General features: G+C 43.0%; 1 protein-coding gene across 1 annotated transcript in view; it reads right to left on the minus strand.

Annotated features, from left to right (window-relative positions):
* c4h8orf34 (chromosome 4 C8orf34 homolog) overlaps positions 1 to 25,746 on the minus strand; it is a 78,771-nt gene that overhangs the window by 4,982 nt on the left and 48,043 nt on the right. Inside the window, exons 8-12 of the mRNA XM_061240533.1 lie at positions 17,166 to 17,301; positions 13,321 to 13,406; positions 12,822 to 12,892; positions 4,362 to 4,488; positions 701 to 1,176 (exon numbers count right to left, since the gene is read on the minus strand). Of these exons, the coding sequence (XP_061096517.1) occupies positions 701 to 1,176; positions 4,362 to 4,488; positions 12,822 to 12,892; positions 13,321 to 13,406; positions 17,166 to 17,301 (896 nt within the window). The remainder of the gene's footprint in view (positions 1 to 700; positions 1,177 to 4,361; positions 4,489 to 12,821; positions 12,893 to 13,320; positions 13,407 to 17,165; positions 17,302 to 25,746) is intronic.

Below are 25,746 nucleotides of genomic sequence, written 5' to 3' on the forward strand. Positions count from 1 at the left end.
AGAAAGCACCTTATAATGAGTGCTTACCTTTGAGTGAAAAGCTTTTTCAGTTAAAAACATTGTAGAATTATAAAAAATAGTAACTGAAATAGTAGCTTCAGTTATGTGCTATATGTACTTACTCTTGACAACCTGAGCCAATTAAATGGGATACTGATTCACTAATCCATTTAAGGGTAAAAAAAACTGCTTAAAAACAACAAACTTTAGAGAAACGAGAATCGAGAGCTACAGTATTTCGCAAAAACATACCAATCAAGCACCAGCATCACGTGCCTGTCAAGTTAAGCCAGACTCAGATCAGTGCCTAATTCACAGCTCAATCAAATGTCATTAAGGGCCCACTGGAAAAAAGAGTGCCCCTGCTACAGTATAAAAGCCCTTCATCATTCAACAGCTTGCATTCCCAGCATTATTGCCAATTAAACATAATATCGTGTTTCCTGGAGGTCTCATCAATAAAATAAATGCTCTAAACTACTAAGCTATTTAAGGCCCAAATTAGCTTTATTAACCAATCAGTATGTGGAGTTTTGTTGGAAAATGATACTCCTCTTTGGTACAGAGCATGAGAAATGCTGCTCTGATGGAATGATTTGAGTGGATAGGTTTAATTTGGCCTTGGCTTTGAGAGGGGAGATCTCATTAAGATTGATGCGGTGTTGGAATGGGGGCGTCAGGCAGGGTGGAGGGTCAGTACCTCTGACATGTAGGCCCGGTGGCTGAAGGCCTTGCCCAGGCTCTCGGTGGTGCTGAGGCCCGGTGGAGTGAGCAGGGGCCTTCCGCTCTGGCCGGTGGGGGTGACGGGCCTGCTCCTCAGGCTGGCAAACATCTCGTCCTTCAGGCTGTGGCTGCCAGGCGTGACGGCCCGCGGCATCAGACTGTTGGGGGTCAGCGGCCTGCTGGGAGTTGTAGGCCGGCTCCTGGGGCCGCTGGGGGTGGAAGTCCGGCTGCTGGGGTTGCTAGGCGACTGCGCCCGGCCCATTACCAGGGAGGTGGGCTTGTTGCTGAGCAGCGGCAGCACGGTGCCCTTGACCGAGAGGCCTCCGGGGGACAGCGGGCGCGAGGTTTGGGGCAGCGGGTGGGTGCTGTGGTGGAGGGGAGTCAGGTGCAGACTGCTGCTGGGACTCCTGGCCACCTTCGCCTCGGCCAGCTTGGCAAGGTCTCGCTCCACCTCTGTGGTGAAAGATGCCAAAAACATGCTGGTTATACTCCCACACTTACCTACCTACTCCTGTTTATCGCTCACTCTAAATATCCAAGACATGGCAAAGGACGCTCTATTTATTAGCATAGTTGTAAATGTCACTCTTGTGTTACTTTTGGAACATATCCCAACTCACATTTCTGAACGTTCAGGAAGCAGGATTGTAAAAGTCTCTTTTTTTAACTGAGAATGATCAAAGCACTAAAAAACCAACATAGACAGGTCTGGTAAGCAGCTATTTGAGTCAGAGAAGGGATGAGTCTACCAGCTGCTGATTTTTCCATGTACTGAGGTTGAGCTCCGGTTGCTTTTTTCCTGATGTTTATGTTTATTTTTCCTAGTCATCAGTGGCCACATTTACTATGTAAACTGTGTCCTCCCACCACCTCCTTCAGCTGTGATCTCATAACTGCGTATCAAACATGCCAATATGGCAGCAAGCATAAGCCTGCAATCAAATTCACATTTATACAAGTTTTTTTGTTTGCTTTTTGGATATTCAATTAATGTAGCTTTGAATACCAACAAGCTACCAACAAGTGATTTTCAAGGAAATATCTGGGTCTTGAAATATAGGCTAACTAGGTATTTTACACCTAGAAGCTTTTAATTTGCACAAAACAAGCTTAGAGTTAACATGAATGAATTACACTTCCCAGAATCACTCAAAGCAAAATATTGTCATGGAACCATATATGTGTGACATGTAATAAATACCTCATGTGGATGCCGTGTATTTCACAAACCTTGACTTCCTCATTTATGGGAAAACATTGCTTTCTCCAAAACAAACATTTCCCTCCAGTGCAAATAATGAAATGCGTGTTTTGTTTCAAATGACAAAATCTTCAAATGCTGTCTGACTTACAGACCAGTGAAAGATAATCTAATTTGTTAAAATGGTTCCACGTTTAAGGTATAGCATTATTCTGGAATCAATACATTGAAGTTAAATTAGATTCCCATATCTGCATTTGATAAAATACAACCATAGGGAGTTAAGAATTCCCCCTGAGGTACGACACATATTTTATTTCTCAAATTCCCATGGTTCCAAACAAATGTACCTTGAAAATTTCATGGTAGATAAAAAAAAAAAAGCCTTTTAAAGTCAGAAGAAAGAAGACAGATTAATGTAGTGACTGATCTAAAAGAGCAGTCTAGGGATAAAAGCCCACACACCTACTTCGTGTGACATCATTTTTGTCTTGTTTTCCCAGTCTCGTTTTGATTTTATAGACAGGCAGAAATGTTTGAATTAATTTTTTATAATATCCAATTGCAGCCCAAATATGTTTGATGGCAACAATTTCCATAATAAATTGTGATTACTGTTTCCCTAGCTGAATATAGTTACTTCATTTTCAATTAAGTAAAATATCAATTAAATATAAATGTTGTTTATAATGGAAATATCTGGAGCTTGTGTGGTGACATTTAAGCTGGCACAGAATCATGTACAGAATTGTATTTGGTGCATGTGATTCACCATAAATACATCACATATGTATGCTCGGTATGTAGAGACTCAGTTACGGTTAGCACTTCCTTTCTCAAAGGTATAGAGGTAGTGCCCCACCTGGATGAAAAGAGGCTGTCTGTCTGGAGAACGGATTAAAACTGCACACTGAGGTAACAGAGGTATGAGAAGAGTGGCTGTTGTTAATGTTCCACATATATTAGAACCCTGTGGAATAAAACATGGTTTCCGGACGCACGTGCTGTTCCACGGCTAACCTTGACTGGCAGGCACAGTTGTATGTTTAAAGACATCAAGTACACAACATCCAAGTTACAACTGGATCACCAGCACAGACTAAATTCCACACAAGGCCTGGTCTGAAGGGAGAGCCAGACAGACTGGGCTCCAATTGTACGTGATTAAATACCTGACATCAAGTTCTGCGCCTGCGGCAAAATGTGAAGCAGACATTATCAATCTGTAATTAACCTTCTTTAATCAAACCAGCCCTGGATGAAAGGCTACAGTAACAAGGTATGCAGCAGTAAAAAAAGGGCGAAGTGCTTTACTTTCTGTGCAAAGCACAAAGTTGCCTAAATGGATCATCGATAGGACACACTGTATGTGATGTAATACTGGAAAACTGTGAATGGGCACTTCCATGCTAAGTCACTTATCGGTAATTTGTATAGCATAAAGTAAAGTAGATTTACCCAAATTATGATAAATGGGAGTCAAAAGACTTAACCACGGAATGGGAGTGAAAAATGAGATAAAAGCGAAAGTTTTGGCTTTTGGTATGGAAAACATTAGCAACTAATAAAGGCATGAAAGGGGGAAATTAGGTTGTTCAATGGCTTCATACCCCATGTGGGGGGCTCTGTTTGAATATAACTTTGCGTAAAATCGCCAAAAAATCAATGCCATCTGTGGGCTGGAGGGTCTTTCAAGAGCATGGGGTGTATTGTAAACATACAAACTTCTGCTAATGCTAAACTGCCATGGTACCGTTTGCTTTCTTCAAGCAGCAGACAGAGTGAGACTGGGGTGTGTGAGGATGGAGGACTGCATGAGCAGCCCTGCTGAGAACACACCCACGAAGCGGGGACCAGTGTGTTTCTGGGGACTTTGTCATTGTGAAATACAGTATGCGGTGTGCAGGGAGCGAAGCAAAACAGAGGGCAGGACGCGCGTAAACAAAGCACTGCGAGACACATGTCTTACATTTGATCCCCGTAAGGCAGCGCTGCCTTTGGTCTACTCAGAGGCCTCCGCGCAGTTAATCACTTATTCCCGGCTTCACTCCCTACGCCCGCCTCCATGTCGCCCCGCGCTCCGTCTTTTCAGATCAAAACTGATAAAACGCACCGTAACCAAGGCGCTTGATTTTCAGACAAAAATCTGTCAGCACTCACTGTATGAGTCAACTGCGCGTTTTAATGGCTTCGAGGTGTCTGGCTTATTGAATTAATAAAATATGTCCAGAGTGATTTTTTTCAAAAAACCTTCATTTGGGGGAACAGTTTTTAATTAGGGAATCAAAATCTTAGGCCCTAGTAGTTTCTCTGGCAGCAATGAGGATGGGTGGCCGCGAGCTCTCTTCAGATGTGTCCCCATCGATGGATTAGCGGTGGGCTTTAGCGCCGATCTGCTTGATGGTGGTTGTGTTAAAACTGCTACATGTGTGCGTACCGGCGAGATGTTTGCCCATGGTCTCCAGCTCCTTGGAGAAGAGAGGGTCCTTCAGGAAGACGCCTTTCTGGCCCAGGGAGCTGACGCCTCTGGCAGCCTTCAGATCGGAGTCCCAGACTGCTTGACGCTGGCGAAGGGGGAAAAAAGGCACATTTGAAGAAAGACCCTTAAATTACACGTTTATATTTTTACTATTGCTAAATTCTGCAGCCATTTTTGTTATAATGAGAGGCACTTACAAGTTTTTAATGGCCATTAGAGAAACAGTATAAACCACAATGAGCGATCATGAAGGGCCGTACGGGAACAGTAGGCTTTAACTTTGTTCCTGAACATCAGCACTAGACCAAATGTCAGTAGTGGTAAAAGACATTTTAAAATAACAATCAATAAACTCATGGGAGCTATGAAGACAAGCTTAACTGGCGCACGGCCTGACAGCAGCCTTACTGCCCTTACATTTCATGAACAAAGTCAGCAGTTTTCCACTTTAAAGCATGGGAAGATAACAGTTACAGTACATCAAAAGTGCAACACTCTTTGCTTGTTTGGCTCCATGACGAATTAAAAATGCTTCCACAGTTCTGACTTTGCTGATGGTATTAGCACACATATTACATTAGCATTAGCATTACGCATTGAACACAATGATAATGTGAGCACTGGAGCAGCCTTGCAGCTGCCAGCGAGAGGAAAGCTGCTGTTGTAAGCCTTAGTCATGGTACACATGAGGACAGAGCGCTGAAACAACAGGTCCAACGATGCCTGCAACAGCAATCATCCACACCTATCATACAAGGCCATGTATTTCTGGCACCTGTCATCATTTTAAAAGAATTATGTTTGCAAGGACTGACATGCCAAGTAATCACAGTACATATATTACACACTATGTTATATGCCTAAGGTAAGACACCAGAGATCAAACAATCACTTCAGCCCTGAAGCCTAGGTGTATGGAAAGTGCATACAGTTAATAAGGGCAGTTCTCAGGTGTTCCAGAAAGGTATCAGCTTTTCTAGGAGGCATTCCTTCATAGCTGGATCTGGGAGCCCTACAGATATGAATACATGGCCTCATCACTGGTGAACCTCTGTGCATTTGTTATAGTTGACTTGGTGCCAGGTGTTAAATCAAACAGTATGAGAACTTTTAACAGCTATTGAATGCACAAGGCTTTATCTAAGGGGGCTTATTAAAATCTTATGAAATTATGTACAAAGGTCCGTTGCATGACCTCAAACTGTGTGCGATTTAGAGACACATGCCCAAATTGAAATGCCCGAATGTGGCCTGAGGACAACCATCAGGTAAAACACCATCACAGGGACCCTGGAGTTCATACTCATGCTCCAACCAATCCCTAATCACTGTATGTCCCCCAACCCATCCCTAATCACTGTATGTCCCCCAACCCATCCCTAATCACTGTATGTCCCCCAACCCATCCCTAATCACTGTATGTCCCCCAACCAATCCCTGATCACTGTATGTCCCCTAACCAATCCCTGATGACTGTATGTCCCCCAACCAATCCCTGATCACTGTATGTCCCCTAACCAATCCCTGATCACTGTATGTCCCCCAACCAATCCCTGATCACTGTATGTCCCCTAACCAATCCCTGATCACTGTATGTCCCCCAACCAATCCCTGATTTCCCTGAACAGATCAGCCCAGTGGGTGAGACGTGCCATGTTTACTGACTGCACTATGTGACATCACACACTTCCTGTTAAAGCTTGTTGTAGAGAAGATCATACAAATATTCTCACCAGAGAAGCTTTCGTACTACCCAGAATGCACATCTGTCCTACTGTCAGATACAGACCCACAGACAGTAATGCAGAACACACACACACGCGCAAATATATATCACTTCAGACTGAAATGCTCCACAATGGAAAGCTTCAATTTGACCTCTAACACCATAATATCAGCACTGATAAAACTGCTTATTTACAGGGGGATCTGGCCTCTCAAAACCCCCTCCCCTGCTCCAGGCACAATATGGTAGCATTGTGCTGGAGATCTGCTGTTTGGTAAGCACAATTCATGCAAAAAGTCTACAGAAACAGTCCACTGTATTGTGTTGGCTAAATTCTTTTCTACTTGGGCACCTGGAGTATTTCAAGCCACTTATATTAGGGCTTCTCGTGCTCAACACATAAATAATTCTGACAGACCAAACTGACTGAGCAGCAGCAAGTTTTCTGTTTTTTTTTTTTTCCTTGAGAAAGCCCAGTACAGCTTCTTCTGCATTTTTCAGACTAAACTCAAAGCAGCACACATAAATCAATACAAATACTGCTGACCAATCCCCAAAACCATAGGCATACAACCCAGGCTTCTATGCCCTCTCAAAATCTATTTTTTAGATAGTACATCAGAGGGTGGCGTAAGACATGACAAGACCAGGAAGAGAAAAGTTAATTCCTTAAGAACTACAGTCTGTGTCTAGAGCTAAAAATAAGTATTTAGGTATGTATTTCAGATGGAATAAACAGCAAATCACATTTCAGTCAAATTAATCGAAATTTAGAACTTTTCAAAAACCTTTCCAAAGACTTAGCACATTGGGCCAATATTTTATGCGGTAGTGGCCTTGAACAATAAACTTTTTTTTCTTTTTAAAGTTGTTTGCATGGGATGTAAAAATCCAGTCAAACTTTTGCCTTCCCTTGGCGCATATCAAATGGTAATTATTACAAATCTCTTTATGATGCAAGTAGGCTGACATGATGGGTGATTGCTTTTTGCCAGTCAAAACTTCACACAACCAGAAGAAATCATGGCAATCATTTCAGCACAAGCATTAAGTATATCACATGAGAATAGATTTTATAAATGCTAAGTAAACAACATGTTCCTTTGCATGTGTAACAGGGAGCATGTTCCTTTGTTGCCTGTCAACACAATTTGTATTTGCATGTGTGATTCTAGGTAATGATCTCAAATCCTCTATAAGCCTGATAAAACAGACAGATTAAAGGGCAGAGAGTACAGTGAGTACAATACTAAAAGAGCACCCTCCTACAGGGATATTCCCAAACCCTGACTGGAGGCCTCAGTGATCTAGATCAATGGCTCACATAAACTGGCCATGAAGAAGAGAGCAGAAGAAGAGAGAAGTTTAATTTAGAAAATTAACTGTTATGTCAGCATGTAAAATGAGGCCAACTGTACAAAAGAGGCCTAAGCTACAAGGGATCAGTGTGCTGTGTAAACAGTGACGGAGAGCGTAGGCAGGCTACAAGCTGGCACTGACCTACAGTAGTTCAATCATGCAGAGTATTCTCAGACTACAGAGTAAACTGGGATAACCTGAATGATATGTCTGATGAAGGGCCTTTCCATTAAAAACAAAACAGACCAAGTCAGTTTGAGAAGGTCTCAATGGGAGGCGAAGTATATGAAGCTTAAAATTTCAACAAAACCTTTCACTACAAGGGACATTAAGCTTACTCTTATAAACAAAAAGGTCGACCTGACATGTTCAAAGCTGCTAATTTTGTAATACCGCATGGTAGGGGCACCGCATGGAGATCACCATGCCTCAGAGAGATCCTTTTACCAAAAACAAGAAAGACACCAAACGGTTATACACGTTAATCTGTGGTGAAAACAGCCGGCTGTTAGTAATCATAGTCTACAGTCCAAAGCCCGTCGACAGCGACAGTGCATTGCTGTCAGAAATTGCATGACGACATGACTGGAGCTTTAAGGCATCCACACAGTAATATTTCAATATAAATCCATTTTATTTTCACAGTTGGGGCTTTCAATGTGCATTTTCATCAGATTACAGCCAATCATACTGGTTTCTTTGGAATTATTAGCGCAAACTTTGCTATCAATGCTCCTCAATGACTGCGTAAGCGTCTATGGGAAAATTTTGACTTTGTAATCAGTAATGACATGTAACCAATATTATTACTACGTAGCAAAAAAATATAGTGAATATAGCCAAGAATGTAAAGATGAGTATGTGCAGATAGAAAGGATTCAATTAGAAACTATTAGAAAACAGAAAAAACTATTCTGGCAGAACTATCTATGCTATCCATGCAATATACATACTGATTGTAGTGAGAAGTAGAACAAAGGATGGTTTCTTGTTGCACCATTACTTTAAAACACATAATAATAATACTTCAATTATACAAAAGAATATTGTGAAATGGGATGCTTTTGGCTTCAGGTTGACATTTGGTTGGCCTAGTATTCATTGTGTAACATAAAAAGAACATATTTTGTAGCTTACTAAAGTCCCTCTCAGGACTCTCTTTACAAATGTGCAAATGGTTATGGTGATTTCCTTCTTTTACAAAGCCACCAACACATGGATTCTACAGTGAGCCCTCACTGGTGATGACCCAGAGTACAGAGCTGAGTCAAGACCCGGACTTATAAAGGAGAGGCCCTCGCAGTCACCAGATCACAGGGCCGAGGCGGATCAGAGGAAACTGGAGGGAAAGGAGAAGAAAAGGAAAGCTAGCAGTGAAGCATCGAGTGACCCGTTCATCCGGCCCGAGCACTGATCAGACCCAGACTCCTCCAGACAGAACACACAGGAGGAGGGCAGAACACCACAGCGGTGGAGCCCAGTACTCCACACCAGATTCACCGGTCTGTGTGTGGTTTCAGAGGGAGCTTACAGCGGATGAAGACCAGGCTCCTGCACAACATTAATGTCAACAACATGAGCACGCGCTCTCCTGCTTCCCGTGCCATCGGAGGGAAGGGATGGAGCTCTGGGCCAGGGGTGGAAAGGGCTTGGAGAGACCGCAACTTCAGACCAATCACCGGTGGTCACTGAGGGTGACCCGGTAGAGACGCCACGCCAAACGAGTACATCTGCTCCCAGCAAGCCTCTACTGGCTGATAACGTGCCACGGGCCAGATGCAAATAAAGCGGGCTCCTCCAGCTAGGACAGGCGGCTTGGTGGAGGGAGGCCAGTCCAACCGTCTACAAGGAAGGAAACACCACTGACCACATTACCCCAATCCCACAAGGCAGGCCGTCAAACCAGCTTAAAGGATACCCGCTGTTTGTTTTCTGGATATGGGATGGGGGAGAAGAGGGGGGTTTATGGGGTTGGTGGGAGGCCTTTTGTTGTTGCATGTCTTTGAGTTTTCAACATCTAGCTGAAAACAAATAGCTGATTTATTATACTATATTGTGAAAGGCTGCCATATTTTGCTCGCATTTGCATTATTTTCATTGTGTTTTGTTTTTCTGGGTACTTTTTGATTATTAAAGCATTCAAAAAAAATTGTTTCAGCATGTATGCCTTGTATTAAGAACTGCAAAACTAGCGACATTTTGTGTTCAACGATTCATGAGTTGATGATATTATATCTGTGCCAGGTGCAGGGTGGCAGTGTAAAGGTCAGGGACATGCCTGAGGTTGGGTCTATTCCCATGTAAAGAACTTGTGCAGATATAAATGGACATTTTTAGATATACAGCTATAGAGAACATAAATCATGCACATCTCCCTGCATAAGTGCGCCTGCTAAATGCATTAGATATAAATGAATGGAGAGATGCTATCAGTCACTGTCCTCACTTCACTTTCAGGAAGTGAATATCCAACATAAGGAGGGCAACTGAGTTCCTCTGCCCCGGGGAAAAATGGTAACGAGGCTCCTAACACATATTCATCAAAAAAGGGTGCCTTGGCAGGACACAAACTCACACACGCATATGCACACACAAACTCACACACGCATATGCACACACAAACTCACACACACATATGCACACACAAACTCACACACACATATGCACACACAAACTCACACACGCATATGCACACACAAACTCACACACGCATATACACACACAAACTCACACACGCGCACACACACATGACCATGCATACGCATGCAGGCGTGTACACATACAATACAGTGAAACAAACATGCTTGCATTATTTGTAACTCTACTTAGGGACACCAGATTAACCACAAAAGTACAATTTGTTCTGTAAGGGCTCAGCGTTTTTAAGGCGAGAAATGTTCTTTTGTCTTACGAAGAACCGAGGGATTCTTTGGGTTTCCAAAATAGTAAAAATGTAATTACTTGGCCCAAAAATGACCATTTGCTTAGTTACTGCTTCACAAAAACAGCCTTAATCATTAAATGCGGTGGCAGAATCATGCATTTCCAATTGGGGTTGGTTCGTAGATGGAAAAATAGTGATAGACATCAGTGTATTCAGATAAATCAGAACAGGGACAACAACTGTGATGACGGTAGAAAGGACAGATGTGGTCCTGTTTTACATTACCGTTGGTTATGAAATCGAACTGGCAGAAATAGCCAGTGGCATGATGGGGGAGCATGTAATGTGAGAGATCACTGTAGTTTCATTTATTTATTTTATTTACGTGTCTTTTGCAATAAGACAATTAAGCATGGAGAAATTAAGCCACATTAGAGAAAACCACTAATATGCAAGTCTGGTCAGACTAAAAATACATTTGTCAAAATAAAATAGCTATTTAAGAAAAGTATATACTGAAAGGCTATGGATTTGGCCAGGCCTCCCAAAACTGCATCTTCACTGTAGCAGTTGTCACCCAAATAATACCATTCAAATTTGCAAATACTCATTTATTTTGCATGGCAATTATGTTTTAAAAGTTATTACCCCAACATCATGCATGTCCTTAGTAACCTTTTGTTTCCACACAGCACCTCAGCTTGGAGAACTAGATAAAGTTATATGGCCAGGCAGACAGAAAAGCTTCCTGCTAGAATCTGTACTTTTCTACTTTTACTGTTATGTTGCAGAAAAGCAACATAACAGTAACGTTCAATGAGAATACCACTTCAAGAGAAGACTGCAATATGCAATCTACCCCTGCATTCCCAATAGTGGCTAACTGTTAAGAAATAACAAACAAACACTACTGTTTAACAGACATGCATACAGTATTGAATCATGGCAATTATTCAATGTTTCACCCTAAAACAACAGGCCTTTGCAAAGAATGAAAGCTGTGTCAAAGGTTCAACAGGTTTAATGGAGGAGCTATCATTTGAAACTGACAGGGTAATTTAGAGGAAATCTTCCTAAAACTACCTCAGCAATTGCTTTTAAAGATCATATCTGCAGACTTTACTGGCAATTATCACCTAAAGCAACTGGCACAAATGAGAGTGTAACTATTCATAACCATTAACATTTTAAACGACATTGTTTGCATGGATTTGAATCTGAAATTATATTATTATAAAATCTATGATTTTTCTATTTTTAAAAAATAATTAAAATTTATCAGCAAAGACTCAATTTTCCAAAAGCTGTAACTGAATTGAATTTTACATGTATGATAACCACTGATAATCATTTAGACAATGACAATATGTGGAATTAATAAATATATGAAACATTCACAGATAAGCAAAAGCACCTACAGTATAGTAAACCATAACAGGACTGGTAGCTATGACCTATTTCTGGTCTGAAAATGTACTCTGAAGCTGAGAGCTGAAGGAACAAAATCTCAAATGACTAGTTAAACTAATCAGAAACGAGATAATAATAATAATGTAAGATTTTACACTGAAAACAATCACACTGAATTGTACTGTATATTGCTACGTAAGGTGATCTGGGAAATTGACACTTATATACACATATGGTCTATATTAGGGTACATTTTAAATTGTCTGGCATTGCTGATCCGATTGACAGGTTTGTTTGATATAGGGAGTAAAACATTTGCAGGCCAAAATCCAAGGAAAACTTTCGTATTTGAAGCAGAATACATGGAGGATGTCAGATATGGTATATAGTGAGTCCAACAAAGCAGAATAATATGGTCAGTCTGAAAAATCATGGAAAGAGAGGATTTGCATACTGGTATGGCCATGAGCATGGCAATTTCATGCAGAGAAGCTGCATGCAGAGACTGTCAGCCATTTTCCATCTGGCCCACACACACACTTAGTGGTTGCTAAAAGGTTTTTCTGAAAGACCAACACAGCGTTGGAATGTTTTCAAACAGTGCATCAAAATCAATAATTTATATTATATATTTTAAATGCACATCACATTTTCCTGGCCAATATTAAACTTTTACATATGTTCAAAGTTTTATGATAACAAAATTATTACTTTAAATTCATTATTTTAATGCACCAGCATTTTAATACTGCCTGGCACGCAATCTTACATGTACTGTAATATTTGACAATAACAAAAAAATACTGTTAACCAGCTATGTTTTGTTTATTGCCAATCATTATCAGCTACCGCACGCCTGATAGTCAGTAAAATGTGGCTATGTCAGTATGTTTCCTGATTTGGGTCGTTCCTCTCACGAGGATGATTGCAGCGGTTTTGTCCGTCACTCTCACAATGAAGATGAAATGACGAACACGATGAAACTTTAATTAACGGGGTAACGTGATCAGCTTTTGTGCGGTAATTGAACGTTACTTACGGGCCCGGCCACTTGAGTAGCGCTCTCAAATTTCTGGTCCTCCATCAAGGCCTCGACCCCAGGCAATGGACCTGCTCCAGACAGCAGACATTCACAAGCTGCTGTTCACACACACTTACATCACGTCTGACCCAAACACAGTTTACACCTGCAGGATCCAGTTACACTGCAGCTTGGCTCCGACTGTCTTTCCATTCGCAAGACTGGGGGGAATCAAAATGGGCATGTGCAGGCTTTAAGACGTACTGTGATTCTACTTTTATGAAATAAGATGCGTGATAGATAGTTATTATTCAGTAAAGCACTGCACGCACAGTATCGTATTCTCATGTGGTCTTGTCTGCAACAAGGGCTCCATCTGAAAGAACCTTGAACATAAAAACCTCTGTCGTAATATTGTTCCAAAAAGAAATGTGAGGATATTGAAAAAATATGACTTCCAGCGAACACTGCTGTGTTACACAACTTGTGTGGTCACTGATGACACAGACGTACTTACAGGAAATCTCAGGCACCGCCTGCTCGGGAATTTGAGCACATGGAACTTCTTCGTCTCTGTTGTCTGTAAGACTGTCTCCTTGAAGCCTAAACAACAACATAGAGCACTGATCATGTGTAGGATGTTTCCCCCAGCAACAGAGTATTCATGTTGCCCATTTTAATGAATTTCAGTCTCATAACAGCACATAGATTCATCATTTCATGACAGTTACAGTACAGCACAGTGAAATGGCACGTGTACAATGAAACAATATTCTCTGTATTTACTGTGGTTAAGACCTCACATATGCAACCGACTTGTTTGGACATTGGTTTGACATAAACGAAAACTCAATTATAAGATTTAACTCAACTCAATGACCCCGAGTGTTGGCAGATTGTAAAGATAGCAGAATATGCAAAACAGTGCTTTCATATTCACAGAGGGTGAATGTACTGGTGAACACAATGGAGTTGCACTGTATGTAATAAAATGGTATCTGATTTGACTCAGATGTTCCATGTATTCTGCCTGACTGAAAGTGTGGAGACACTGCGTCTCCATTCAGAAAAGGCGACGGGACCAGGAGGAACAAGTTCACTTGCCTTATCTCCATCACTAGTGCATAACTATATGGGTATCTTGGTATGCAAAGGCGGAAACATGGGGGAAAGCGGAGGGTGTGTATCCGAAAATCATAAGATTGTCCGTTATCAACATCAGTTCCTAAACCCCTATAATCCTAACTGCTCTTTATATCAGTTGTTTTTGAAATGAGAGCTTGCTTGGCGGAAGCGGTCTTTCACAGTTTCTATCTGTGTACACCTTGACATTTTTCAAGTTAGCCATTATGCACTTTGGCACTGTGAATGTGCCTGAGCTAACTGTCAATCATTGCCACTTAGTCCTTTAGGTAATGGAACTAAAGTTCTGTTTTTATGATTTAAAACAATGCTGAAGTATATCAGGTTATTTCTCCTTGTTTATTCAAAGCCAGTACCAGTAAAGTGAACGAGCGACAGCACCTCAGAGCCTTTCCCTCTTGCTGTTGTACCTCCGTGACAATAGTAAAACTGAGCTTGTTCTCGAGTGCCTTTAATGTGTGCTCTGTGTAGGAGCCGCGGTGAAGAAACCCAGACCAGGCCTGGTTTGAATAAGCAGCCTGCCGTCGACTGGAGCCCAAAGCACTATTCCATAAAATCCCATATAGGAAAATAATTAATACAACGGAGCCAGCTCCCAGAAGACCTAAGATTTATACCGCCGGCCTCTGAGGCATCATGGAGCAGGGCGGTATCTGGGATCTGTTTAAAGCAGGGGGCTGCGGTCGCAGCGATACTCCTGCTAAAGGAATCAGCCGGAGTCTATAAAGACTGCCACGGCGGGGCAGACCACAGCAGTGGGCCACTGAGAAGCCCGCCGCAGCACAGAGGAGCCGCTGCACTTCACACTTAAAAGGGGCGAGAGCGTTTAAAGGAAACACGCCACTTCCTGTCTGCCAGAGCCCCTTAGAAACCACACACCGAGCTGACGGACACCGTCTGTAATTCCGCAAGGAACCCAAACCTGGAACCTGGAGCGCGTTTCGTCACCATGGTGGGCTCGGTGTGATGTGATACCCTAATCTTTGCACCCGGCTAACAAACTGAAGTGCTACTGACTGCCTTCACATCTGACTAGGTAAAAGAAAGGTGGAACACCGTGGCCCTCAGGGATGGTGATTTGAAGAACAGAGCCCCAATCCCACCAGGCCACCGTTGTTCTAGGCCAACGTGCTTTTTGCGAACAGCGTTAAAATAAGTGAAATATCGAGCGCTTGCTCCTATCCGTGTCTTGGATTGGCCAGTCTGAGCAGAGTGGTTCTTATCAGATGCGGTTGTGGTTGCCTTCTCCCATGGTCGCACGGTGAAAAGAGGAGGGGTAAGTGGGGGGATGTGGGCTGTGGAAACCGCACTCTTACAGCCGGCCCAGTGGAGAGGCACTTTCTCAGCACACAGAGGCCTTTCAGGCCGGAGACACAGAGTGTCTGTCACCAGTCGAGAGCGAGCCCCACTCTCTCCTCCCAGGTGATGAGGGGTGAAGGCTCAGAGCCCAGCACAATGCATTTTCCACCCGCAGCAGACAAAAGAATCCACCGCTGTGTGCCTGAGTGGATGGGAACGCCAGGAATGCTGCTCCGACCACCGCTTACCCGCAGCCCGGGCGAACGGGCCTAACCCCGCTCACTGAGGTCTACAGGGGACACATGATTAAAATACACCCAGGACTGGAGCGGGGAGGGACGGTGCCCCCCAGGCCACATGCATGGGGCTTCAGAAAAGCTGAGTCCCGCTCAGTCCTCCCCCTAAAGCACACACTATGAAGCCTTTGTTTTCCTCCTTTTCAGCTGCTCCTACCGACATCGTTGTCACTATCCTCTGCTCAATCCAGAGTCTTAAGTATGCACCTAGTGCACCTCGTTCACAGAGACTCCCTCAGCACTATAAAGGAAGCAATTTTGTCTACAACTGGTACTATTTCTAAGGGTTTATTTTTTCATTTAGACAGCAGCAATGTTAAAATAAACTGCCTTCAACATTAATCAACGCTGGTATTAAGTTATCCCTCCTTATCTCATTTTACATATTTAAATGTACATTTCTGGCATATGTACAGTGTTAATTACAGCACTGTCTGACTTTCATAACAAGAAAAGGAACATTTGTTACTTGATTTTGAACAGTGGTGTATATGCAAGCCAGCCATTTTGATGATTTACCCGAGTTGAAACTGAGGGCAAGGGCCTATTAGCCAATACAATTGTGGCCTGATTAGATGGAAAACCTTCAAGGTAATTGAGCTCATGCTCAACCGATAGAAAAAGCCCCCTGTAACCTGGGGCTATGACTATGGTACTTGGTCTGTAGTATGACCCTGTCTCTATGTGTCTAAGCATACATCATTGTTACATACTGTATATTATGAAATGTTGCAGTTTCATATTCAATATTTTCAACGCATTTCATTTCCACCATGGAATTTGACCAGGGCAGGGAAGAACACAGGTACGTCTGAGGCATGTACAGTGCCAATGCCTGACTTCAGTTAACACAAGTAAAATCACTTTTTCAGAAGCTTGCGATAAGCCACATAAACCACTGAGCTGAAACACCCAACTTCTGGAGATAAACATTCAAGTGACAACGCTGATTGTATTCAGCATCCTGCCAGCTCCAAGGTAAAACTTGCACGCTCTCTGAGGAAGAGATAAGCAGAAAGAAAGAAAAAGAAAAGTTTGGACCCTGAAACCAAAACGCGTGCAGGCGGGAGCGTGCCTGCCATCTGACCTCAGCGAGGGTGTTTATCAGACACTGGCATCGCGTTTCAGCTGTGCATGAGCCTATCACACCAAATGCAGCAGAATCTCCGCCACGGACCAGGCCTTGTGCTACTAAACAGGAAACGTCCTGAAAACAACTCCGATAAAGTGGGCCGTATCAGTGTTTGTCCATCTCAGAAAAACAAGCAATTTTGGAATGCACTTAAGATATTTTTTATGGGGGAAATATGTGGCCAGCGGACAGGAGCGGGCGGAGGAAGCCGCGCTCCCCTGACCTCAGCCTGTAATCATAAACATTTTCATACTTGCTTTTATTCAGCATTATCCACTGCATCTTAAGCTGGCTGTAAAATTTAATTGGACATGAAAAGCGATAGCTCACTGGACGTGTTTAGGAATGGTCTGCCTGCTGAGTAATAAAAGGGTGGTATTTGGAGAGGCCGATTGTAAACTTTGGCAGGCCCGACTTACGGGAAGGCTGGCCTGGATGGAGGAGCTGGCCTGCGGAGGCAGGAACGGGTGGAGACAGAGAGTAAATGTTTACCTTGCACACCTTGAGCAGATGTTGAGGGTGACCTTGGCCTGGGGCTCGGGACAGTACGCGCTGCGGCCCTGGCTGAACTTGCTGCCGGACGGAGCCAGGCTGGTGACGCCCTCCATCCGCAGGTCGTCCAGATCTTCTGCGAGACAGGGGTCAGACAGAGACGGCCGTCAATCACGCTCTGCCATCTGAAGGTCGGGCGGTACGCTGCATAGCGGGACGCAGGGAGGTGGGAGAGCCAGCCTGGCCCTGAGCAGACGCACGTAGCGTAAACGTAAACACATAAACCAGCAGACACAATCATGTTCATTAGCACTGGGAGCCTGGCTTATGTGGTGGCAGCGCTAGCTGAAGCAGAATTTAGAGGCAGCAGGCCCCACCCTGCCCAGAGTCAGGATCTTCTGTGCCATCTCTGGTCTCGTGTGCACGCTGCATCGCGTGACAATGTAAAGACGTCCATATGTTACGCCCACGAGTGCCATCTCCGCACTAGAAACAGGTGTCCATACAGTACAGCTGCTCTTTCAGAGAAAAATATAAGAGGCTTTGCACATGTAATGCTTTTCTCTGGCTGAATTTAGCTTCTTGGGCTAGATTATACCTAAAAGCAAACAAATATATTTAGCATGTAACAGTTGTTGGTGATATTATTTTTTTAAAACAATATGAATGCAATATAAAATAAGGCCTGGTGAACTGGTTAGATCCTATAGATAGAGATCATAGGGAAAAGCTTGAAGAATCCCACATTTTGACAAAGCTAATCCTCTTTAACAGTCAAAGCGCACAGTAATTACCTTGAGATGAGCTCTGTGGTATAGACACCATTGTGCCCCAGCACTGAAAATGGAAAAACCCTCTCTTTTCATAAGATTGATTTATCCTTTTGCAAACATGACTTTCACTTACAAAACACAAAAAAATCCAGTTGTCATCGTACAACTAAGTAGAGTATTGTTGGCACAATATTTAGCCATGTGATACATTTAACTTTTAAAAGTAATGTCAATGTAGGGCTTGCGCTTTGCTATCATCAACAATGGTGAAGTGCAGAGGACCTCTTGCAGCTTCCTGAATAACACATGAATACATCTGCCATGACAGTATTTATAATCTGCACAAGTGGCCTACAAACAAAATCCTTCACAAGACATATGTTTTGCAGTCACTCAAAAATGTTCCATGTTTCCGTCTATAATTGGTTTCTAAGCCTATTATTCCTTGAAAATGAAATTCTTTTGTTCATCTTTTTCCAGTTGAAGTGGTTGGAAGTATGAAGTCACAGAGAGGAGACAGAAAATAAAATGTGTGATGCTGGATTGGAGAATGTACCGCACCTCAGACTCTCAGATAGACTCTTACACACCTGTTGCAATGCAAAGGCCACGTTACACCAAGCCCTCTTTGTTACTTTTCCTGCTCGATATCGTGTTACTGTGCTGACTTGTAGAGAAAAGAAAATGGCTTTGAAAGAGGAGGAAACGTGACTAATCACCCGGATTAGCAGGGAGATTTTCATACACGCAGAAATTCTCCCCATCATTCAGCACTGGAATACGGCGTTTTCTGACCTGTCAAGTCTATCTCAATTCCTCACCTAATTCAGCTGCACTGGCTGAACCGCCCGAACCAAAGCACTGAATGTCACATGAGCTGAATTCAGCATAATCTTTTGCATGGTCTTGTACTGCTGAACCTTATATGAGGAGATAAGATTACAGATACATAAACAGCTGCCCAGTTATCCCCAAAAGCAAAAAAATGTTTGTAAAAACAAACAGGTCAACGGTGGAACATTAAAGACAAGATGATAAAAATACAATACAGTGCACAAGGAGACTAATAACATAGACATAAGACTAAAAACACAGCTTTATATATCATAGCACAGAACCTGATAAAGTATAATTGTTTAAAATGCGGGGCGGACAGAGGACAGTGACTTGCCCCCAGACCACGAGCCCTGGTTTAGCGTGCTGTAGTGATTCAGCCCTGCGTGCAGAGAGAGCCCTGGTCGTGAAATAGCATTAAGTGTTGTGATATTAAATGTCTCATTCATCATCGCTGGTGGGATCCAAGTGAACTGTGCTAGTGCCAGAGGCCACTGCAGGCTGTGGCTATTCATGGGAAAGTACAGACCAGCGCCTCCCCCAAATTGTCTGGGTATGTGGGGGACGGCCGCGTAGCGCCGTGTCGGATTCCCGGTGGGGTCATTTGGCAGTTGGCGGGACGATGGATTTAATGTACAGTTCAGCGGTGCCCCGCGTTACCTTCGTGACCTCGCACAAACACACTGCATAATGGGAGCTTTTCTCATTTATTTTACCGTTTTTACAGAATACCTCCCGAATCTGCTTTTCACGATACTGCCCCAAATCTAACTGTCTGCTCTTTGTGGTAAGACCCTTATATACTTGTCTCAGTGAGGCAAAGGGTTAACAACAAAATAGCATTAGCAACACATAATCCTACTTAAATGTACTTTTCCCAGCACAAGATGTCACAGCAATGAAGCCTTGTTAACCATGATGCAATGGCATACTAGTCAATCTTTCCACCACTGAAACCCCATCGATAGGTTACACCGCCGTCTTTTAACTGGAAGCTGGATGACAGAATGGTGGCAGATCTTATCAGAATGAGGCTCCCCACCCTTGTAGAGTCTGAATGAACCCATAAACTCATCCTAATTAATGTGACTGGTATTGGATGGCTTTAACGGACTGTGATTTCCCACAGAGATTTGCCAAACTTCTTTCTTTTATCTGGGCTTAAATCTGCTTGTGTCACAAATGAGCCAATCACTGAGCCCCTGAAAAAAGATCTACTTTAGGCCCAGATCCGAGTGAGGTGGAGCTGAGCTTATGCCACACTCATGCTAAACGCTAAATGACTGAAATGCTGTTTCCCACCCACCTCTGAGCCTCAGCTACCGGGGAAACCAAAGGGTCACCGCACGACTCACCCGTTATGTGACACTAGAAAAACTTCACATCGCTCCGTGCTTCAGAATGACAGATGAGCGCACTGCTGAACCAAACCACACGGCCCCAGTGAGAATGTGCTGAAAAGTGTGCTGTTTGTGCCACTTCACAGCAAAAGGGCTTGTGACAGGACTAAGGACAAAGCTTTTTGGATCTGGTGAACCCATCACGCAGATTCCGTCCAACAGAACCATCGTATCAGCTGCTATGTCTGCATTGCCAAACCTGGCCCCGTTCCATCCCTTTGGATGATTTGTACAAAACGTTGCTCATTTCTGGGAAAGACTGCTGAACATTCTGGCAGCTGCTTACCGAGAGCCTGTTCCATCATGTTCTTCTTCAGCGCCCCCTCACCAAACTTTAAGCTCACTATCAAATAACCTGTGTTTGGATCTGCTGTGATTAAGGGTTAGATGTTTAAAAATGAAAATCAACCTTTCGCCTGATTCCTAAAAAGGAAATTTGGTTGAAACTAACAGGACGTAGTACTAATGCTAAATTTAACCGCGTAACACCTCTAACCTCTGAAAGCGTGGCAGTGGGGGCCTTTGTTAAAGTGGGCTCCTCTCAGCCCAGCTCTTAGCTGCAGCTGCTCCTCTCCATGGCCCATTGAGGGCACTTTTATTTGTTTAGTTTCACATTCTGCATGGTAACGGCCCATGAGGATGTTGAGAACGCCTTCAAATATCGCTCAATCAGACTGGAGATAAGTGTGTGTTACATATTGCAATTACGACACTGATTTGTAAACAACAGAAAATGTCACCCTTGGTGGCTTGCGTCTAGACAAAACAAGAACCCCCGCACCCACCCACATCCCTGCCCCCACACTCATACCCTTCATTCAAAGACTATGAGGCAGTCATGCAAGTCTCCACTGTCATTTGATAAGTCTCGCTTGAAAATTAAATGGGTCTATGGCTGCAAAGAGCAAGATGGAAAGAATTTGAGAGATTTTATCCTTAACAAAAGCCCAGGGCGTGACAAATTCCATCTTTTAATTGTGTAATGGACAGGGAAACACTCCTCACTTTCGAAAGTATCCGTTTTGAGTAAACAGTGACCATCCCTTGCTTTTTGTACAAACATAACTTCTTGAAACTCCATAGAATACTCTATATATACACATTACTCTGTATTCGTTACTGAAATTAATACAAATTAATGCAATTCCAAAAATATAAAACCCATAAATGCACAGCAACCATATCCACAGCTTTAAAGGTAGCACATGACCTCACAGCCAAGGATTTATGTCCCTTAACTTGGCGTATAATGATTACTAAGCCAAGCCATGGGGGAACGAAGGCAGCCCACCAAAGGTCTAGAATAGCTAAATAATTGTAATCACAACTTTTGGGATTTCAGCGGTGGGCTGGTAATCAAATCTTCAAATGAAAGTGGGAAAATCATCATTGAAAAAATATGGGCCTTCGTCTGGCAGCTCCCTTAATGTGTGCTTCAGAGAATGGAGTGCTGTAATTAGCCTTAGCGCTTAGCGCTTAGCGACTGGCGGACCCCCTCCTTCCCTTCTGAGTGAGGACTCAGAGACCCCACAGTCTCGCCAGCATCACACCGCTTCACGTTTGTGTTTCATCAGGAGCCAAACGCAAAGCACCAGCTATGGTGGTTTCGTCTTAATAGAGAAACTTTGATGTGATGTGGGAAAAAATGCATTTGTTTGGCTTAGTAATAAAAGCAATGTTCCAGATTTAATTTTCTAATTACCTCTCCATTTTCAGTAATATTTCTTTACCCAACCCCCCCATCCTCCCAAAAAATATGAATGCCAGAACTCAATAACCATCTCTCAAAATTATTATCAAAATCAGATGCAGTATTGTACATAAATAGAAGGGACATCCAAAATTATGCTTGGGGAAAATTCATATCAGAAATTCATATTCATGAATTAAATTATGTCTGAATCACATGCAAATGACATTCTTCAGACAAACCCTGCTTTCTGCAGGACACACTGTGCTCAGTTAACCATGGAGAGGCAGGCCTGGGGCCACTACAGTGTGTAGAAGGAGGCTGAATGAGTTCATCATGCTAGAACCAAAGCAACTGAGTGGACAAATAAGTTTGAATTTGCTTGAAAATTTTTACATTTGGACAACACTTCACATGAAACATACAATAATTCATAGGTGTTTCATTTTGCAGTAAAGCAACCCCACATTTACTGTATACACTATGTTTCATTGCTGAAGAAAGTTCTGTAGGATTGTTAAAGAATGCAAATATTAACATCTTGAGAACTACATGAAAATAGAACACTCCCTCACAGGTTCAATACTGCCATCTGCTGCTTATTAACAGTTTGAGGGAGAATGCATACACCTTTCATACCCATTTTGAAGTAAACATTTGGCAGTGCTTGTGCAACTGTGATCACACTTGAGCCATTATAACCATGGTCTATACAGAGCTTACAGCAGGCAGAAAAGGGTTCTGCCTGAAGTACTGAAGCCTGAAGGTCAAATATTATTCAACATTCCCAACATGGTGTCTCCAGCAATATAAAGCTGCAAAAAAGTCTTAACAAGTGTTTTAGACTTGTATTGACACTAAAATCATTCTTTCTTTTTTCTCTCAAGTAGAACATTTTTGTTTGTTTTAGGTTACTGTTTGCTTGACAAGGGACATTTACCCTATTGGAAAATCTTATTGGATATCTTATAAAAAAATCTTATATGGAAAATTAGTCAAACTGGCCATGTGTTTGTTGTATATAGCAAAAAATAATATAAATACCACGTTATGTATTCATCTAAACATATTAAATCATAAATGAAAGGCGATGAGGATGCAGTGCTGTAAAATCACTGTAATATGCCTCAGAATCAAGTTATCAATTTGCATATCTTTAATTTAACTGGATATATAAATAGCAGCTTTGGAGAAAAGCATCTGTTAAGAAGCTAGCAGATCTGGTATATATACATATACTGCATATCTTACTGTGTTTCTGTGTTTCCAATCTGGCTATATCAGACAGATTTAGCATCTGTGTTATCATCATCCTCCTCTAAAGGAGGAATAATTAACCCCAATAATACAGCACTGCGTTGACGTTTGTTTCCAGAGTTGCTATGGCAACTGTTGTGTCTCTGCTTGCTGGAGCGAACGAACTGGCGTCAGGAAGCGAGGAGCGCAGTGTCTGCCAGCCCTGGTAGTCCCCACAGGGGGAGGAACAAAGAGTTAAACCAAACTTCAAACTCCCACAACCTCAAATCATTAGAATAAGAAGGCAACACAAGCGAGCCCGTGGACCCACAACATCAGGGCCCCGATGACAAGACGCCGTAGTTCAGGACTGCCATTCTTTCATTTCACAGAAGTGAGTCATTAATTAGCCGTCGCACTCTCCTGACCCCGAGTCCCTGCCTGGCAGACGGGCAGCACTGCCAGACCAGACCTATACTGCCGTCTCCATGCTGTTCCTCCCCCAAATTACACATTTTGTTTCAATTTCACGAGATGGAAAAAAAAAATCCTCAGGGCGTCTAATCCTGCCATCAGGAACAGCCCTGCTCTTGCATCAGAGCGCCATGCTTAAATTACAGAGAGCGAGATGATGTCAGAGCGCGGGGCCTCCATCAATCACTCCCGGCACGAGAGAAAGGGGGATGAAGGTGCACTCGGGCCTCACGCTCCTGTTTCCTGTTCACCGAAGCAAGTGACATCCAGCGCAAACCGTTTCACAGCAACAATACCAGCCTGCACTCCCTGGGGGTCGCCATTACCACCATCGCCGGGACGTCCTTTTTGATGCAAGGCTCTAGCACAATAAAAAAATGAGTCATTTCTAACCACTGCTGCCAAACGCTTTGTTTCAGGGTCTCTGATGACCTGTAAAGCTTGAGAGCTGCATCCAGGTGCTGTCGCTGGAGGTGTGGAACACCGATGAGGTCAGGAGATGGCGTTTCCAACATTCAGTGAAACGCACGCACATCCAAAAACTCAAGTCAGGTGCCAAACTGAAAAATGGACAAAGTGAAAAGGAAAAGCTAACAAAGTGCAGACAGTAGTCCCGTACAGCGTGAATTTAATAACACCTCAAAGTACCGATTCAAGCCTTATGGCACTTCATCAGACTAGGAAAGTCTGTCCTTTTTATCGTTCCAATATTCATTCAGAGCCAGAAACACTGCCACCATCTCCTCTAGGGGAGCAGGCCTCCTCACTCACCCAGAACATGTCCTCACAGCCTTCCAGGCCTGGAGAAGTAGCGTTCCTGGGAGACGCAATTGAAACACCCAGCTTCTTTGTGGAAGGAGTTAGGGTTTCTTTTGGCTGGGTGGTGGGTACCACTGTTCAACAGAATTTCCATGCTTTATTTTCCCTTTGAAGACACTTGATATTCCAACGAAATCAAATACTTTAATTTCACTTGACACCTAAAACTTTCCCAGTTGAAGTCTTTCGCTTTCTGGTTCCTTGGCAAATTATTTTGAATGGTTTCTTTAAGTGACTGTGTCATTCCATTTATGGCAGCAAGAGGTCTGGTGGATTCTGGAATTATTCATTTAATTGGAGCTGTTGATTAGATTTCTGGAGGTAGGCGGCACAGATGGTGCAGTGGGTAGCACTGCTGCCTCACAGCAAGGAGGTCCTGGGTTCGAATCCCCGTCGGCCGGGGCCTCTCTGTGCGGAGTTTGCATGTTCTCCCCGTGTCTGCATGGGTTTCCTCCAGGTACTCCGGTTTCCTCCCACAGTCCAAAGACATGCAGGTTAGGCTGATTGGAGAGTCTAAATTGCCCATAGGTATGAGTGTGTGAGTGAATGATGTGTGTGCCCTGCGATGGACTGGCGACCTGTCCAGGGTGTATTCCTGCCTTTCGCCCAATGTATGCTGGGATAGGCTCCAGCCCCCCTGCGACCCTGATCAGGATAAGCGGGTTCAGATAATGGATGGATGGATGGATGTTTCTGGAGGTGTCTTTCAGAAAAAGGTGTTTTAAATATTGATTATTTGGAAATATTGTTATTGGAAACTTTCTAGTTCACGGACAGCATTAATACAGTACATCCATAAAACAAAACACACACACACACATACAAACATGCATGCAGGCCTAAGATTTGGGAGACAATAAGAAGGTGACACACAATGTGTCTTCATGGAGAATGCAGGCCTCGCCAACCACCTTCTACCTGGGATTTTGCATTTATATAAACTGTTAAATAAAAGCGGTTATAAACTCCTAACATAATACCATTGTTAAGCTATTACACTGTATGTATATTTGTCACAACAATAAAGCAAATTTGGGCATCCGGGCATCCACAGTAAAATTTCTTCAGCTGCAGGCTATTGTGATTTTATTATTTGTAACAACAATGCAGCTGAGTTAAAAAATTCTCCTCTGTAATGCACTGCTTCAGTGGCTCATCTGCTACAGTAATCTTCCCGTATGTATTAATGGGTAATTTCTAATAAAATTAGCCTGCATAGTAAAATATATACAGTAATACATCTCAGCTCTGAGAGCAGGAATTCTGCCAGCCTGATCTCTTATAGGTTACAATGTATAATAACGCACATACACAGTGTGTAATCAAGTGCCATTAGATGTGGTCTCCCTTGTTTT

The sequence above is a fragment of the Conger conger genome, chromosome 4, assembly GCF_963514075.1.
Source record: "Conger conger chromosome 4, fConCon1.1, whole genome shotgun sequence".
Lineage (NCBI taxonomy): Eukaryota > Metazoa > Chordata > Actinopteri > Anguilliformes > Congridae > Conger > Conger conger.